Genomic DNA, 14,635 nt, shown 5'->3' on the forward strand with positions numbered 1-14,635 from the left:
TCGATGTTAAAGGAGGGGTACGTGCAGCTGGCTGCTCCGTCTCTCGGCCACCAGGGGGAGCTGTTCCTCACCTTCTCCACCAGGAACTCTTCTGGGCTGCTATTGGTTGCCTTCAACAACACACCAACAGCAAAGGTAGCTATGGCGAGTTGAAGTTTAAAACCAGGAAACAGAACAAGTAGTTATGTAACATTAACTATAAGAATAACAAACATAACAATATGCTTGTGTGTGCTTGTTTGTGTGTGTGTGTGCGCTCACAGTTCCTCCTGGTGGTCCAACTGGTTCCGGGCGGTGTGGGGGTGGAGCTTAGCTTGGGGGGCGGAGCTATCCAACGGGTGGTGGTGAAACCCCGGAGCGTGGTGTTCACAGACGGCCGGGACCACTCCCTTATCATCTCTAGGACCAGGAAGTAAGTGTTTCCATGGAAACCACACACATGCAGAATAGCATGCCATCATAGCAACAGTACTATCGATAGTACTATAGATAATACTGTGGAACTTTATCAACACAGTACTAACCTAGTGGTACTTTATTAACAAAGTACTCACCTAGATAATGGTACTTTATCAACCCATTTCTTACATAATACCATAGTACTAGGATAGTACTGTGGTACTTTATTATCAAAGTACTCACCTAGATAATGGTACTTTATCAACCCATTTCTTTCATAATACCATAGTACTAGGTAAATACTGTAGTACTTTATCAACACAGTACTAACTTGGTGTTGCCCCTCTCAGAATGCTGACAGTCCGGGTTGATGAGGACCATGTGGAGTCAACTCCCCTGTCATTGGGTGGATCCTCCACTCTGCCGCCCTCCTCTATCTTCATTGGTGGGCTTCCCTTAGGAGAGGAGAGCCGTCTGCCAATCAGATTACAGAATGCTTCCAGATCCTTCCGCGGCTGCATCCAGAATCTAATAGTCAACAACAAGTATGTCTGTCTGTTTCTCTTTCTGTCTGTCTGTCTGTCTTTCTATCCTCTGTATGTCTGTTTCTCTGTCTGCCTGTCTGTCTGTCTGTTCGTTCCTTCCTTCCTGTCTGCCTGTCTATCTTTTCTGTCTGTTCGTCCGTCTGTCTTACTGTCTGTTTCTCTTTCTGCCTGTTTCAGGTTGATGGACCTATCGGATGCCTTGAGGTACGACGGGGTGCAGCTAGACAGCTGTCTATTGGAGGAGAGGACCAGGGGGGCGGTGCTTCCAGACGACCAGGAACTAGAGCCCACGCCAAACCCCTCCCACTCAGCCGTGACTCCTCCCACTCAGCTCAACGCTCTCGCGCCACAATCACTCACGGTACAATACACACTATACTACACACAAAATACACAAAACACTATACTACACACAAACTACACAACAACCTATCCTTCATAAAGGCTACAAATTACACATAATACACACTACATGATACACAAATACTACACAACACACATAAGTCACATCGTACATAACACACACAATGCTAAACAATATGCTACACAAAACACATAAAACCTAACTTCACAAACTACACAACACACTATACTACAAATGACTCATTACACACACATACTAAACAACACACATACAACATAATACACATAATAGACACACACGCATAAAAAACAGCGATGCAATGTTTCTGATGATTGGTTCTAATTTGTTGCTGATTGTTTTCTGATTGGTCCAGTGTGTCTCAGGGGAGGAGCCAACCTTCCTGTCGTCAGCCTATCAGTTTGGTTTTTCCAAACACAGTCACATGACCTTCAATATAAACCCCAGCACTTTCCGCAAGAGGTACACACTAATACACACACGCAGACACGCAATCAATTGTCACAAATCATGATTTGACATTGATGCGTTATTAGATCAGTAACAGTTAGTAACATCCTGTGTGTGTGTGTGTGTGTGTAGCTTTGTGCTGAAGCTGTCAGTGCGTACCCACGCTGACAGTGGACTGGTCTACCTGCTGACCAACTCCAACCACATGGACTACGCCACTCTGCAGCTGAGGGGGGGGAGGCTGACCTTCACACTGGACCAGGGCCGAGGCCCCGCCTCCGCTAGCTCCGCCCACCTGGTCAACGATGGACAGTGGCACACGGTGAAACACACTCACTCACACATGCACGCACACACAAACACACATACCAAACACACACACAAACTCCGATCCGCGCATACACACACGCACGTGCGCACACACTAACACACACACTAACACTAACACACACACACACACACACACACACACACACACACACACACACACACACACACTCTGCTACACACACTAACCTCCCCCCCCCTCTCAGGTGCGGACGGAGTTTGCCAAGCGCTGGGTCTCCGTGACGATAGACGGCGTGTTGTCAGACCCTGTGCCTGTGAGGGGCAACCAGCTGGACGTGGAGAAGACCTTTTACCTGGGAGGGCTGGCTCACACACACACCTGGAAGACCTCCAACGTGAGTCAAACACACACACACACAAACCCGGAAGACCAGTAACTCACCTGACTCTCTACCTATCTGTCTATCTCACCTGTCTCGACCTGTCTGTCTGTACCTTTCTGTCTACCTGTCTATCTGACCTGTCTCCCTACCTGTCTCTCTCACCTGCCTCTCTACCTGTCTATCTCACATGTCTATCTGACCCGTCTCCCTACATGTCCATCTCATTGTCTCTCTTCCTGTCTGTCTCCCTAAATGTCTATCTGACGTGTCTCCCTACCTGTCTCTCTACCTGTCTCTCTACCTGTCTACCTGTCTGTCTGATCTGTCTCTCTACCTGTCTATTTGACCTGTCTCCCCACCTGTCTGTCTACCTGTCTATCTGACCTGTCTCCCCACCTGTCTGTCTACCTGTCTATCTGACCTGTCTCCCCACCTGTCTGTCTACCTGTCTATCTGACCTGTCTCCCCACCTGTCTGTCTACCTGTGCAGGTGACCCACAGCCTCCCAGGGTGTGTCCAGGCCGTCAGCCTTAACGGGGTCCGCTTGGAGACGCCCGCCTCCCAGCACAATACTACTTCCTGTTTCACACACTCACAGACAGGAAGTTACTTCAACGGCACAGGATACGCTGCTCTCGGTAAGTCTAATTTAGTGTATCTGTGTGTGTGTGTGTGTGTGTGTGTGTTAAATTTGTCTTATTGTGTGAGTGAGTTAGGGTTAGGATAAGAGTAATTTGTGTGTGTGTTTGTGTGGGGGGGGGGGTTTGTGTGCTAACGTCCTTCCGTTGTGTCTGTGTGTGTGTGTTTGCTAATGTCCTTTTATTGTGTGTGTGTGTGTGTGTTAACGTCCTTCCACTATGTGTGTGTCTATCAGTGCCTGAGGGATATAAGGTTGGCTCCGACATGTCGGTGTCTCTGGAGTTCCGGACCGGCCAATCAGAAGCTGTGTTACTGGGCATCAGCAGCTCCAAGGTGGACGCGATTGGTCTGGAGATCATCAACAGAAAGGTTGAGTACAAGACATCTAATCTGATCTGATCTAATCCAACCTATTATGATCTATCTGAGCTAACCAAACGCATTATAATATAATCTGAATTTACCCAATCTAATATAATCTGAACTAACCCAATCTAATATATTCTGAACTAACCCAAAATAATAAAATAGTTTCTAAACTTAACCCAATATAATAAAATCTAATTTGATTGAACCTATCTAACCTAATGTAATATAATGTCATTGTATTGAACTTAATCTAATATAAACCAAATTAATCCATTATAATGTAATTGTATTGAACCTAATCTAACCTGAACCAACCCTAATCCAACGTAATGTGACCCGACCTGCCGTGGTGTGTTCAGGTGGTGTTCCATGTGAACAACGGGGCGGGCCGTGTGTCTGTGGAGTCGGCCTCTGGGGTGTGTGACGGCCTCTGGCACCACCTGGTGGCCAAGAAGAGTAAGAACAGCCTGCTGCTCATTGTGGACGGACAAACCTCCAGCACCCAAAACCCCTACCCACAATCCACCTCTGCTGAGACCAACAACCCCGTGTATCTGGGAGGATATCCAAGTGAGACACGCACGCAAGCACACACACACACACATGCATCACACACACACACACACACACACACACACACATGCATCACAAACACACTTCTACCCACACATCATCCACACACCCGTGCATCACACACACACACACACACACACACACACACACACACACACACACACACACACACACACACAACCAAGCACCACAGACACACTCACAACCATCCTTGAATCTCACACACACACACACACACACACACACACACACACACACACACACGGGCCATTACTAAATTGTCCTCTCTCTCGCCTAGGTGCGGTAAAACAGAACAGCCTGTCATCAAGGACCTCGTTAAGAGGCTGCATGAAGGAGGTGAAACTCGTTAAGGGCCATGTGACCAAGCTTCTGGACCTGAGCTCCGCCTCTTTCCTGTCAGGGGTAACGCCCAACTCCTGCCCCGCTGCCCAGCCACACGCTGCCTGATTCCTATTGGTCAACACACACACACACACACACACACACACACACACACACACACACACACACACACACACACACACACACACACACACACACACACACACACACACACACACACACACAGAGAGTCCTCTTAGTTCACACTTATGGCTTCATTAGTGTTGTTAGCTACTGGCTATATGCTATATTAGCTTTTGCTTCGATTAGCTTCAGCTGAATGTTTTAGTTGAAACCTGTATTTTTGCTTTTTTTAATGACTCAAGAGAATTAACAATGTTTGACGAAGATTAAACCATTTGATAGAGGTTTCTCACATCAATTCTATTTTTCCTTGCACATGATGAAAATGTGTCTGTAAATTAATCGAATACAGCGTTGTTCCTAATAAATACATTTCATTTCTTAGTTTATGGTGCCCTACTTCCAGCCTCACTTGGTACAGTCAACCACCATTCCCCCTCATTCCCACCTCACTTGGTATAGTCCACCACAACTCCCCTACCTTCAGCCCTTCTTGGTACAGTCCACCAATGGACACGCCCCAATGTGATGGATCTCAGTGACGTTTTAAACACATTGAAAACAGCAGATAAAGTTGTAAGATAGAAAAAGTTCCACAGCTTGACCCTTATACTTATTCCAAACACTCAACTTCTGTTCATATATATATTTATTATAGTTTAAAATTAAACTTCCAAAAAGGTTAACATGTCATACAAGAAGATGTTAGAAATTCATGGCAGACATCTTGCTCAAATTAATTAATTTTTAAATAAAATATATGAATTATGATCAAACGAATGATCTATAAGTATAAAAGTCGTAGCATTCATAATTCACATAAAGGTTACCTTTTAACCTGATTTAAAAGACTCCTGTTTTAATTGTATTTATTGTAATTATTGTACATGCTGCTTATTGTTCTTAATCTATAAGACATGTAAAGGGACTGCAATATATATAATCAAGTATTTATCAGGCTGGAATGCATTGAAACTATTCTTATTGTGCTATAGTGTAGTACTAATATACATAGAAGTACTACTAGTAGTAGTAGAAATACTGTAGTACAAATAGTCATAATAGTAGTCGTAATACTGTGGTGCTAGATAGAAACACTAGTACTAATATTCATAGTATTAGTACTAGTAATGCTAGTAGCAGTACTAATACTAGTATTAGCAGAAGTAATACTAGTAGTAGCAGTAGTAGTAGTTATACTAGTATTATAAGGCAGCAGTAGTAGTAATACTAGCAGTAGTAGAAGTAACTATTTGTAGTAATACCACTAGTAGCAGTAATACTACTCAAGTAATACCAGTAGTGGCAGTAGTAATACTAGTTTTATCAGTAGTATCATTAATACCTGCAGTAGTAGTAGTAATTAGTAGTATTCATACTAGTAGTAGTATTTTAATACCCGTAGCCATGGTATTAATAATACTACTAGTAGAAGTAGTAATACTACTAGAAGTAGTATTAATACTTGTTTTAGCCGTAATAGTAGTAATACTAGTAGCCGTGGTATAAGTAATACTATTTTTTGCCATTGTAGTAGTAATACTAGCAGCTGTAGTGTTAGCCCTCAGGCCCAGCGGTAACACTAGTACAGTAATACTAGTAGCAGTAGTAGTAGTAATACTAGTAGCGGTAGCATTAGGACCAGTGGTAACACTAGTACAGTAATGCTAGTAGCGGTAGCATTAGCCCTCAGGCCCAGTGGTAACACTAGTACAGTAATGCTAGTAGCGGTAGCATTAGCCCTCAGGCCCAGTGGTAACACTAGTACAGTAATGCTAGCAGTGGTAGCATTAGCCCTCAGGCCCAGTGGTAACACTAGTACAGTAATGCTAGTAGCGGTAGCATTAGCCCTCAGGCCCAGCGGTAACACTAGTACAGTAATGCTAGTAGCAGTAGCATTAGCCCTCAGGCCCAGTGGTAACACTAGTACAGTAATGCTAGTAGTGATAGCATTAGCCCTCAGGCCCAGTGGTAACACTAGTACAGTAATGCTAGTAGCAGTAGCATTAGCCCTCAGGCCCAGTGGTAACACTAGTACAGTAATGCTAGTAGTGGTAGCATTAGCCCTCAGGCCCAGTGGTAACACTAGTACAGTAATGCTAGTAGCGGTAGCATTAGCCCTCAGGCCCAGTGGTAACACAAGTACAGTAATGCTAGTAGCGGTAGCATTAGCCCTCAGGCCCAGTGGTAACACTAGTACAGTAATGCTAGTAGCGGTAGCATTAGCCCTCAGGCCCAGTGGTAACACTAGTACAGTAATGCTAGTAGCGGTAGCATTAGCCCTCAGGCCCAGTGGTAACACTAGTACAGTAATGCTAGTAGCGGTAGCATTAGCCCTCAGGCCCAGTGGTAACACTAGTACAGTAATGCTAGTAGCGGTAGCATTAGCCCTCAGGCCCAGTGGTAACACTAGTACAGTAATGCTAGTAGCGGTAGCATTAGCCCTCAGGCCCAGTGGTAACACTAGTACAGTAATGCTAGTAGCGGTAGCATTAGCCCTCAGGCCCAGTGGTAACACTAGTACAGTAATGCTAGTAGCGGTAGCATTAGCCCTCAGGCCCAGTGGTAACACTAGTACAGTAATGCTAGTAGCGGTAGCATTAGCCCTTAGGCCCAGTGGTAACACTAGTACAGTAATGCTAGTAGCGGTAGCATTAGCCCTTAGGCCCAATGCTGGGAGGCCTGTGGTCGAGGTTTTAGCAGCCAGCTACAGGAAGGATTCACCAGGTGGACGTCCATCAGCACAGTGTCTGGGTGGAGACACCTTTCTCCTGCAGACAGACAGGTAGGCAGACAGACACACAGACAGGTAGGTGGACAGACACAGACAGAAAGGTAGGCAGAAAGACACACAGGTAGGCAGACAAGTAGGCAGGCAGACAGAAATATAGAAACGTAGGCCGACAGACAGACAGACAAAGAGAGAGACAGACAGGCAGGTAGGGAGACAGACAGGTAGATATATAAATAATGTGTAAACAAACAACATTTGTAATTGAGTGAATTGAGAACTCACCAATGTTTCCTCCAACTTCGAACAAACAATTGACGTCCTCATAACCCGTCCTGTAAGAATGATACACACACAATCTGCTCAATCCTTCTCATATTGATGTGTGTGTACCTGTTATCATATTGTTGAGTATATGTACCTGTTCTCATATTGTTGTGCGTGTACCTGTTCTCCTATAGTTGTGTGTACCTGTTCTCCTATAGTTGTGTGTACCTGTTGTCATATTGTTGTGCGTGTCCCTGTTGTCATATTGATTCGTGTGTACCTGTTCTCGTATTGGAAGCGGGCGATGACGTCCTTGGCCCTGGTGTGTCCATCCAGTTGTACCGCCATGGAAACCTTGGAATGTAGGGGGGCATGAACTCGGATCACCCCCTCCCACAGACTGGGCACCTGGAGAGAATACGGGACATCTGTACCTTTCTCTGTAGCTAGGGGTCTGTACCTTTCTCTATAGCCATGAGTCTGTACCTTTATCTCTAGCTAGGAATCTGTACATTTCTCTAGGGCTATGAGTCTGTACCTTTCTCTGTAGCTATGAGTCTGTACCTTAAGAGTCAGGATAGGGTTGGGTCTTGAGTCTGTACATTTAGAGTCAGGGTAAGGTTGGGTCTTGAGTCTGTACCTTTAGAGTCAGGGTAGGGTTGGGTCTTGAGTCTGTACCTTAAGAGTCAGGGTAGGGTTGAGTCTGTACCTTTAGAGTCAGGGTAGGGTTGGGTCTTGAGTCTGTACCTTTAGAGTCAGGGTTGGGTTGGGTCTTGAGTCTGTACCTTTAGAGTCAGGGTAGGGTTGGGTCTTGAGTCTGTACCTTTAGAGTCAGGGTAGGGTTGGGTCTTGAGTCTGTACCTTTAGAGTCAGGGTAGGGTTGGGTCTTGAGTCTGTACCTTTAGAGTCAGGGTAGGGTTGGGGCTTGAGTCTGTACCTTTAGAGTCAGGGTAGGGTTGGGTCTTGAGTCTGTACCTTAAGAGTCAGGTTAGGGTTGAGTCTGTACCTTTAGGGTTAGGTTCAGGGTAGGTCTGGGTCTTCTCACCTGGTTCTTGTTGCTCTTGTCCTGCCTCTTCTTCAGACCTTTCTTGTGGCGGGTCACCTGGTTCACCTGTCTCACCTGGGACAGCAGGAAGCACGGCACCTGCACCGGGGAGGAAGGGCCCAGTTTCTCCTACCGTCTGTCTGTGTCTTTGTGTGTGTGCGTGTTAAGTCACGTTTATAATTCATAAAATGTAACTAGAGTACATGAAAGCAGAAGCCGAACAGGTCGTGCGGTTTAAAGATTAGATCATGAATCGTCGAACATGACTGTGAACGTTGAAGTGGACATCACCGATAATGTATAACTTGGTTCCCCCTGAGTTAATAAACTTTATTTAAAGTTATTAAAGTCATGAGCGCATCAGAAGGTCTCCCGCTCTGGTCGGAGCGACTCCACGCAAATTGAAATGCGTCGAAAGCCGCCACACAGTTGATAGGAACAAAAAAAGCAGCAATGGCGAATAAACCAAAAAGAACGACATTACAAACTATCAGGACGCGTAGCAAGCAGCAGCAGGAAGCGAGTTCAGTGCTGACGTGTTTTCATGGGTTGCTAGGATGTTGCCAGGTGTACAGTGGTCGCCATGGTTACCGTCCACAGCAGGTCTCGGTGGGCGACCAGAAGCTGGACCAGGTGAGCGGCGCCTACAGCCTCCTCCATCTCCTGCTGTTGCTGGGCGACGGTGCGCTTGTTTCCGTGGCGGCTGGGGAAGAGGTTGGGTGCTATCACCATGGAAACGTTCCACAGGGACATCCTGTTCTTTTCCTGGTGGGACACGACCTCACTGAGGAAGGACAGCAGCACCTGGGGACGGACAGGTGGACGGACACAACAGGTGTCTGCTAGTTTAAGGTAGAAGCAGAGTGTGTGTGCGTGCGTGCGTGCGTGCGTGTGTGTGTTTGTGTGTGTGTGTGTGTGTGTACCTTCAGCAGGTGTCTGTTAGCTTCAGGTAGCAGCAGAGTGAGAAGATGGAGAGCTTGAACCTGGTGCACCTGAGAGGGTATACCTGGAGAGAGAGAGAGAGAGAGAGAGAGAGAGAGAGAGAGAGAGAGAGAGAGAGAGAGAGAGAGAGAGAGAGAGAGAGAGAGAGAGAGAGAGAGAGAGAGAGAGAGAGAGAGAGAGAGAGAGAGAGAGAGAGAGAGAGAGAGAGAGAGAGAGAGAGAGAGAGAGAGAGAGAGAGAGAGAGAGAGAGAGAGAGAGAGAGAGAGAGAGAGAGAGACTGCTTACAGTGTTTTCAATTGAAAGTTTCCACATTCCTGAAATGGGAGTCTTGATAAGTGTGTGTGTGCACGTATGTGTTTGTCTGTGTGTGCGTGTGCATGTGCATGTTTGTGCATGTATGCGTGTGTGCGTGTGTGTGTGTGTGTGTGTGTGTGTGTGTGTGTGTACCCAGCAGGGCGGTGTAGGCCGGGAGGTGCATGGAGGTCAGGAGGGGGGAGGGGAGGTCTCTGAGGAACATCTTCATCAGCCCGGAAGCTTCCTGCGGCCTCACCGTCGACCAATCAAACTGCCCCGCTGAGAACTTCTTGTCCAGCTCCCTGCGCAGGAACTACACACACACACACACACACACACACACACACACACACACACACACACACACACACACACACACACACACACACACACACACACACACACACGTGCATACATACACACACACAAACACACACATACACAGACATGCACACACAGACAAACACAAACACACAGACACACACACACGGGTACACACACACGTAAGAACACATGCACGCACATGCACGCACGCACACACACACACACACACACACAAATGTACACTAACACACAATACAATAATAATGGAAACCAGGAAAGGGCAGTATCTCGGTAACAAGTCGACCAATCAGAAGCCAGCTACCTTCAGTCTAGCAGCTGATCCCGGGACCCTCAGAATCCCCTCCGTGTCCAGACCGGTCTGTTCTAGAATACACAGCAGCTACACACACGCACACCCACACACACACAAACACACGCAAACCCACCCACACAAACACATACACACGTTAGTTCTATTATATACTGTCTAGTTTATTATTCAATGTTGTATTACTTCTTAGATTAAATACTGTATAGTTGATTATGCTAAACTACGGTATAGTATATTATACTAAATATGGTATAGTTTATTATATTAAATAAATTATAGTTTGTCAAAAGAAATACAGTATTGTTTATTATAGTTAATATTGTACAGTTTATTAAGTAAATATTGTATAGTTTATGAAAGTAAATATGGTATCGATTATTATACTAGATATGGTATAGTTCATTATAGTAAATACGGTATAGTTTGTTATAGTAAATACGGTATAGTTTATAATAGTAAATACGGTATAGTTTATCATAACAAATACGCTAACGTTTATTATATTAAATACGGTATAGTTTGTTATAGTAAATACGGTAACGTTTATTATAGTAAATACGGTATAGTTTGTTATAGTAAATACGGTAACGTTTATTATAGTAAATACGGTATAGTTTGTTATAGTAAATACAGTATCGTTTATAATAGTAAATACGGTATCGTTTATTATAGTAAATACGGTATAGTTTGTTATAGTAAATACGGTATAGTTTGTTACAGTAAATACGGTAACGTTTATTCCATGCAGTATTGATTGTTTACCTTTCTAAAGACAGCTGGAACTGTCTCTCCTGAGTAAAGCTTCCTGTCTCTCTCCAAGAGAGATGGCAACGGAACTCCAAACACACCGCTGTCTGATAGAGAGACAGGTAGAGAGACGGATAGGTAAACAGTCAGACAGACAGACAGACAGACAGACAGACAGACAGACAGACAGACAGACAGACAGACAGACAGACAGACAGACAGACAGACAGACAGCAAGCGAGCGAAAGAACCGAGACACACAGGTAGAGAGACAGACATGCTCCTCCTCCTCCTCTACCTCACCTCCAACTCTTCTCCTCCTCCTCCTCCCCCCTTCCTCCTCCTCCTCCTCCTCCCCCCCCCCCTCCTTCTCCTCCTCCCCCTCCTCCTTCTCCTCCTCCTCCTCCCCCTCCCCCTCCTCCTCCCCCTTCCTCCTCCTCCTCCCCCTCCCCCTCCTCCTCCCCCTTCCTCCTCCTCCTCCCCCTCCCCCTCCTCCTCCCCCCTTCCTCCTCCTCCCCCTCCTCCTCCTCCTCTTCCCCCTCCCCCTCCCCCCTCCTCCCCCCTCCTCCCCCCTCCTCCCCCTCTCCTCCCCTCCTCCTCTTCCCCCTCCCCCCTCCTCCTCCTCCTCCTCCTCCTCTTCCCCCTCCTCCTCCCCCTCCCCCCTCCTCCCCCTCTCCTCCCCTCCTCCTCTTCCCCCTCCCCCCTCCTCCTCCTCCTCCTCTTCCCCCACCTCCTCTTCCTCCCCCTCCCCCTCCCCCTCCCCCTCCTCACCCTTGCCTGGTGCTCTGTGTCGGTGGGTCTTAGTCTTGGGGGTCTGGACCCCCAGGGAGCTCAGGAAGGTAGAGAGCTCTATGAGGGAGATGAAGCCCAGCTGGGTGACGTCTGCTGGGGACAGGTCCTCCACTCGCACCAGAACCCCCCTGGAGCTGGGCAGCTGGATGACCTGCAGACCACAAGACACACAAAGTAACACAAGGTAACACAAAGTAACACAAAGTAACACAGAGTGACACAGATCAACACATAGTAACACAAAGTACCACAAGAAACACAAAGTTACACAAAGTACCACAAGAAACACAAAAATAAACAAAGTAACAGAGTAACACAAAAAAGCACAAAGGAACACAGAGTAACTCAAATGACAAAGTCATACAAAGCAACACAAAGTAACACAAGGTGACACAAAGTAACTCAAATAACAAATTCATACAAAGTAACACAAAGTGACACAATGTAACAGCGTAACACAAAGTACCACAAGAAACACAAAGTAACATACATTATACCACGGTCTGGGGGAATGCTCGATTCTGATTGGCTGCAGGGTGTGCATTAACTCCTGCTATACGGACACCTGCTAAGTAGTTCCAATCAAATTGTCTGTTCCGTCTTCAAAACGAGAGCTGGTAAATTGTTAAAAAATAATTAAACTGTAATCAGAAAAGGCGGTTATATGCTATAGACCCTAGAGTACCTGTGGTGTAAAGGCTGGGACGAATTATAAATATGTACAATGCATAACGTTAGCTCTCTGGCTCTTAGCTGAGCGGACTAGAATACCTCCCGTTGCCAAGTCGTAGCTAAGGTCTATCCTATTTACGAAGAACCTTACGGGAGGGTAATGGTTGCTCCAGGAATTAGTCAAACCCTCAGGCGTTACCAGGGAAACAAAGTTATGGCTTGTGAAAAACTTTATATTTGGATTGTAAAACGCATGAAAATATAAATGGTCTTAATTTATTTTCTTTGGCAAGTGACCGTGGTATACAGACGTGCATCGGAAGCGTCAATTAATTCCTGATAATGGACACCTCGTAGGGCATTATCCCTTACATAACACAAAGCACCGCAAGTAACTATACTTACATAACTAGCAAGTATAGTTAACTATTGGTTACATTAGTAACACACTTTTGAAAAATGATGAATACTTTCAGACCATTTGCTGGGAAACAGGAAGTGCTCACTAGAAGGTCAGTGTTTCCGTGGAGATGTTGGGAGGCAACGCCCCTTTTGTGGTTAGACACGCCCTCTGAGAAGGGCAGCTCTGACACCAGCCAATCAGCTTCCACTGGCTGCTTCGTGTCCTGGTGGCTGTGGGCTGTGTGTGTCGGTAGCAGGGTTTGTGTTTTTGTGTCTGTATGTGAGTGCGTTGAATTGTCTGTGTGCGCAGGGGACTGTGTGTGTGTTGTAGTGTCTGTGTGTACGTCGGTAGGCGTGTGTGTATGAGAGTGTGTGTGTGTGGGACAGTGAGTAGGAGAGTGTGTAGTAGAATGCGTGTGTGTAGGAGAGTGTGTGTGTGGAGGAGAGTGTGTGTGTGTAGGAGAGTGTGTAGGAGAGTGTGTGTGTGGATCTGGAAGATATTCAGACAGTTCCTCCTCAGATGGTTGGAAATTTGGAACGGAAGGACGCACTGAAAACACACACACAGACACACACACACACACACACACACACACACACATACACACATACAGACACACACACAAAATATTATAATATATACATCATAGTAGGCCTGCAAAGTCTGTGTTTAATGTTTATTATAGATATACAGTATAGTAGGCATATACACATATATATATATATGTATATAGAGTTACCTCTGGGTTTATGGATGGTCTTGGTGGTTCTGTGGAACCTGGGAGGGGCGGAGTCAGGGGGTCCGGGAGAGATCTGCACTAACAGGTCATCAATCATAATCTTCATCACCACTATCATCATCATCATCGTCATCGATATCGAGTGTGTGCGACCCTGGTGAATATATGGTGTGTTACCATTGCAAATGTTTGGTGTGTTCTACCATGGTGAATGTCTTGGTGTTATCATGATGAATGTCTGGTGTGCATTACCATAGTGAGCGGCTGGTGTGCGCTACCATAGTGACCGGCTGGTGTGCGCTACCATAGTGAACATCTGTTGGCTGTTACCATGGTGAACGTCTGGTGGGCGTTACCATAGTGACCTGCTGTGCGTAACCGTGGTGTGTGTAACCGCGGTGACCGTCTGGTGTGCGTTACCGCGGTGAAGATGTCCTGGACGTGTGTGGGCGCCGGTCTGTTTTTCTTCCTCAGCGTCTGCTTGTAATTCTCCAGCCTCTGTGTCACCGTGGCAACCTGTTGCCGGGTCAACGTGGACAGCAGCGCGTCCGCAGGCCCGTCCTCTGTAGCTGAGCCCGTAACCAGGGACGACAGCCCCGCCTCTGATAGCCACGCCTCCTCTAGCTCCGCCTCTGAAACCAGGAGAGACCCAGTCACACACACCCTTTGTGTGTGTGTGTGTGTGTGTGTGTATAATGTTTGCGTGTGCATAATGTTTTTGTGTGTTTGTACCGTCCAGACAGGCCTCTTCCTCCTCTTCCTCCCTCTCTTCCTCTTCATCCTTTATGTTCTGCACCTCCCTCCAGTACGTCTCCATGACAACAGAATTCTGGT

At 46.3% G+C, this 14,635-nt stretch overlaps 2 protein-coding genes across 2 annotated transcripts in view; one reads left to right on the forward strand and one right to left on the reverse strand.

Moving 5' to 3' along the window:
- Positions 1-4,496, forward strand: part of lama1 (laminin, alpha 1) — a gene marked incomplete at both ends in the record, with an annotated part of 37,867 nt that extends 33,371 nt beyond the window's left edge. Inside the window, 10 exons of the mRNA XM_079754648.1 lie at positions 1-135; positions 264-412; positions 1,122-1,305; positions 1,682-1,788; positions 1,909-2,098; positions 2,310-2,459; positions 2,938-3,085; positions 3,322-3,455; positions 3,815-4,025; positions 4,327-4,496. The exon at positions 1-135 is cut by the window's left edge and continues 15 nt beyond it. Coding sequence (XP_079610774.1) covers positions 1-135; positions 264-412; positions 1,122-1,305; positions 1,682-1,788; positions 1,909-2,098; positions 2,310-2,459; positions 2,938-3,085; positions 3,322-3,455; positions 3,815-4,025; positions 4,327-4,496 — 1,578 coding nt within the window. The remainder of the gene's footprint in view (positions 136-263; positions 413-1,121; positions 1,306-1,681; positions 1,789-1,908; positions 2,099-2,309; positions 2,460-2,937; positions 3,086-3,321; positions 3,456-3,814; positions 4,026-4,326) is intronic.
- Positions 4,497-7,175: 2,679 nt separating this feature from the next.
- Positions 7,176-14,618, reverse strand: arhgap28 (Rho GTPase activating protein 28; the record flags this gene model as incomplete). The annotated part of the gene is made up of 11 exons (XM_079754649.1): positions 7,176-7,221; positions 7,793-7,920; positions 8,558-8,656; positions 9,149-9,361; positions 9,481-9,563; positions 9,947-10,106; positions 10,440-10,517; positions 11,211-11,302; positions 11,967-12,138; positions 14,222-14,433; positions 14,534-14,618. 11 exons carry the CDS (start codon positions 14,616-14,618, stop codon positions 7,176-7,178), a joined length of 1,368 nt encoding a protein of 455 aa, XP_079610775.1.
- Positions 14,619-14,635: the final 17 nt, after the last annotated feature.

The sequence above is a fragment of the Pollachius pollachius genome (assembly GCF_949987615.1).
Source record: "Pollachius pollachius genome assembly, chromosome: 17".
In the NCBI taxonomy this organism is placed as follows: Eukaryota; Metazoa; Chordata; class Actinopteri; order Gadiformes; family Gadidae; genus Pollachius; species Pollachius pollachius.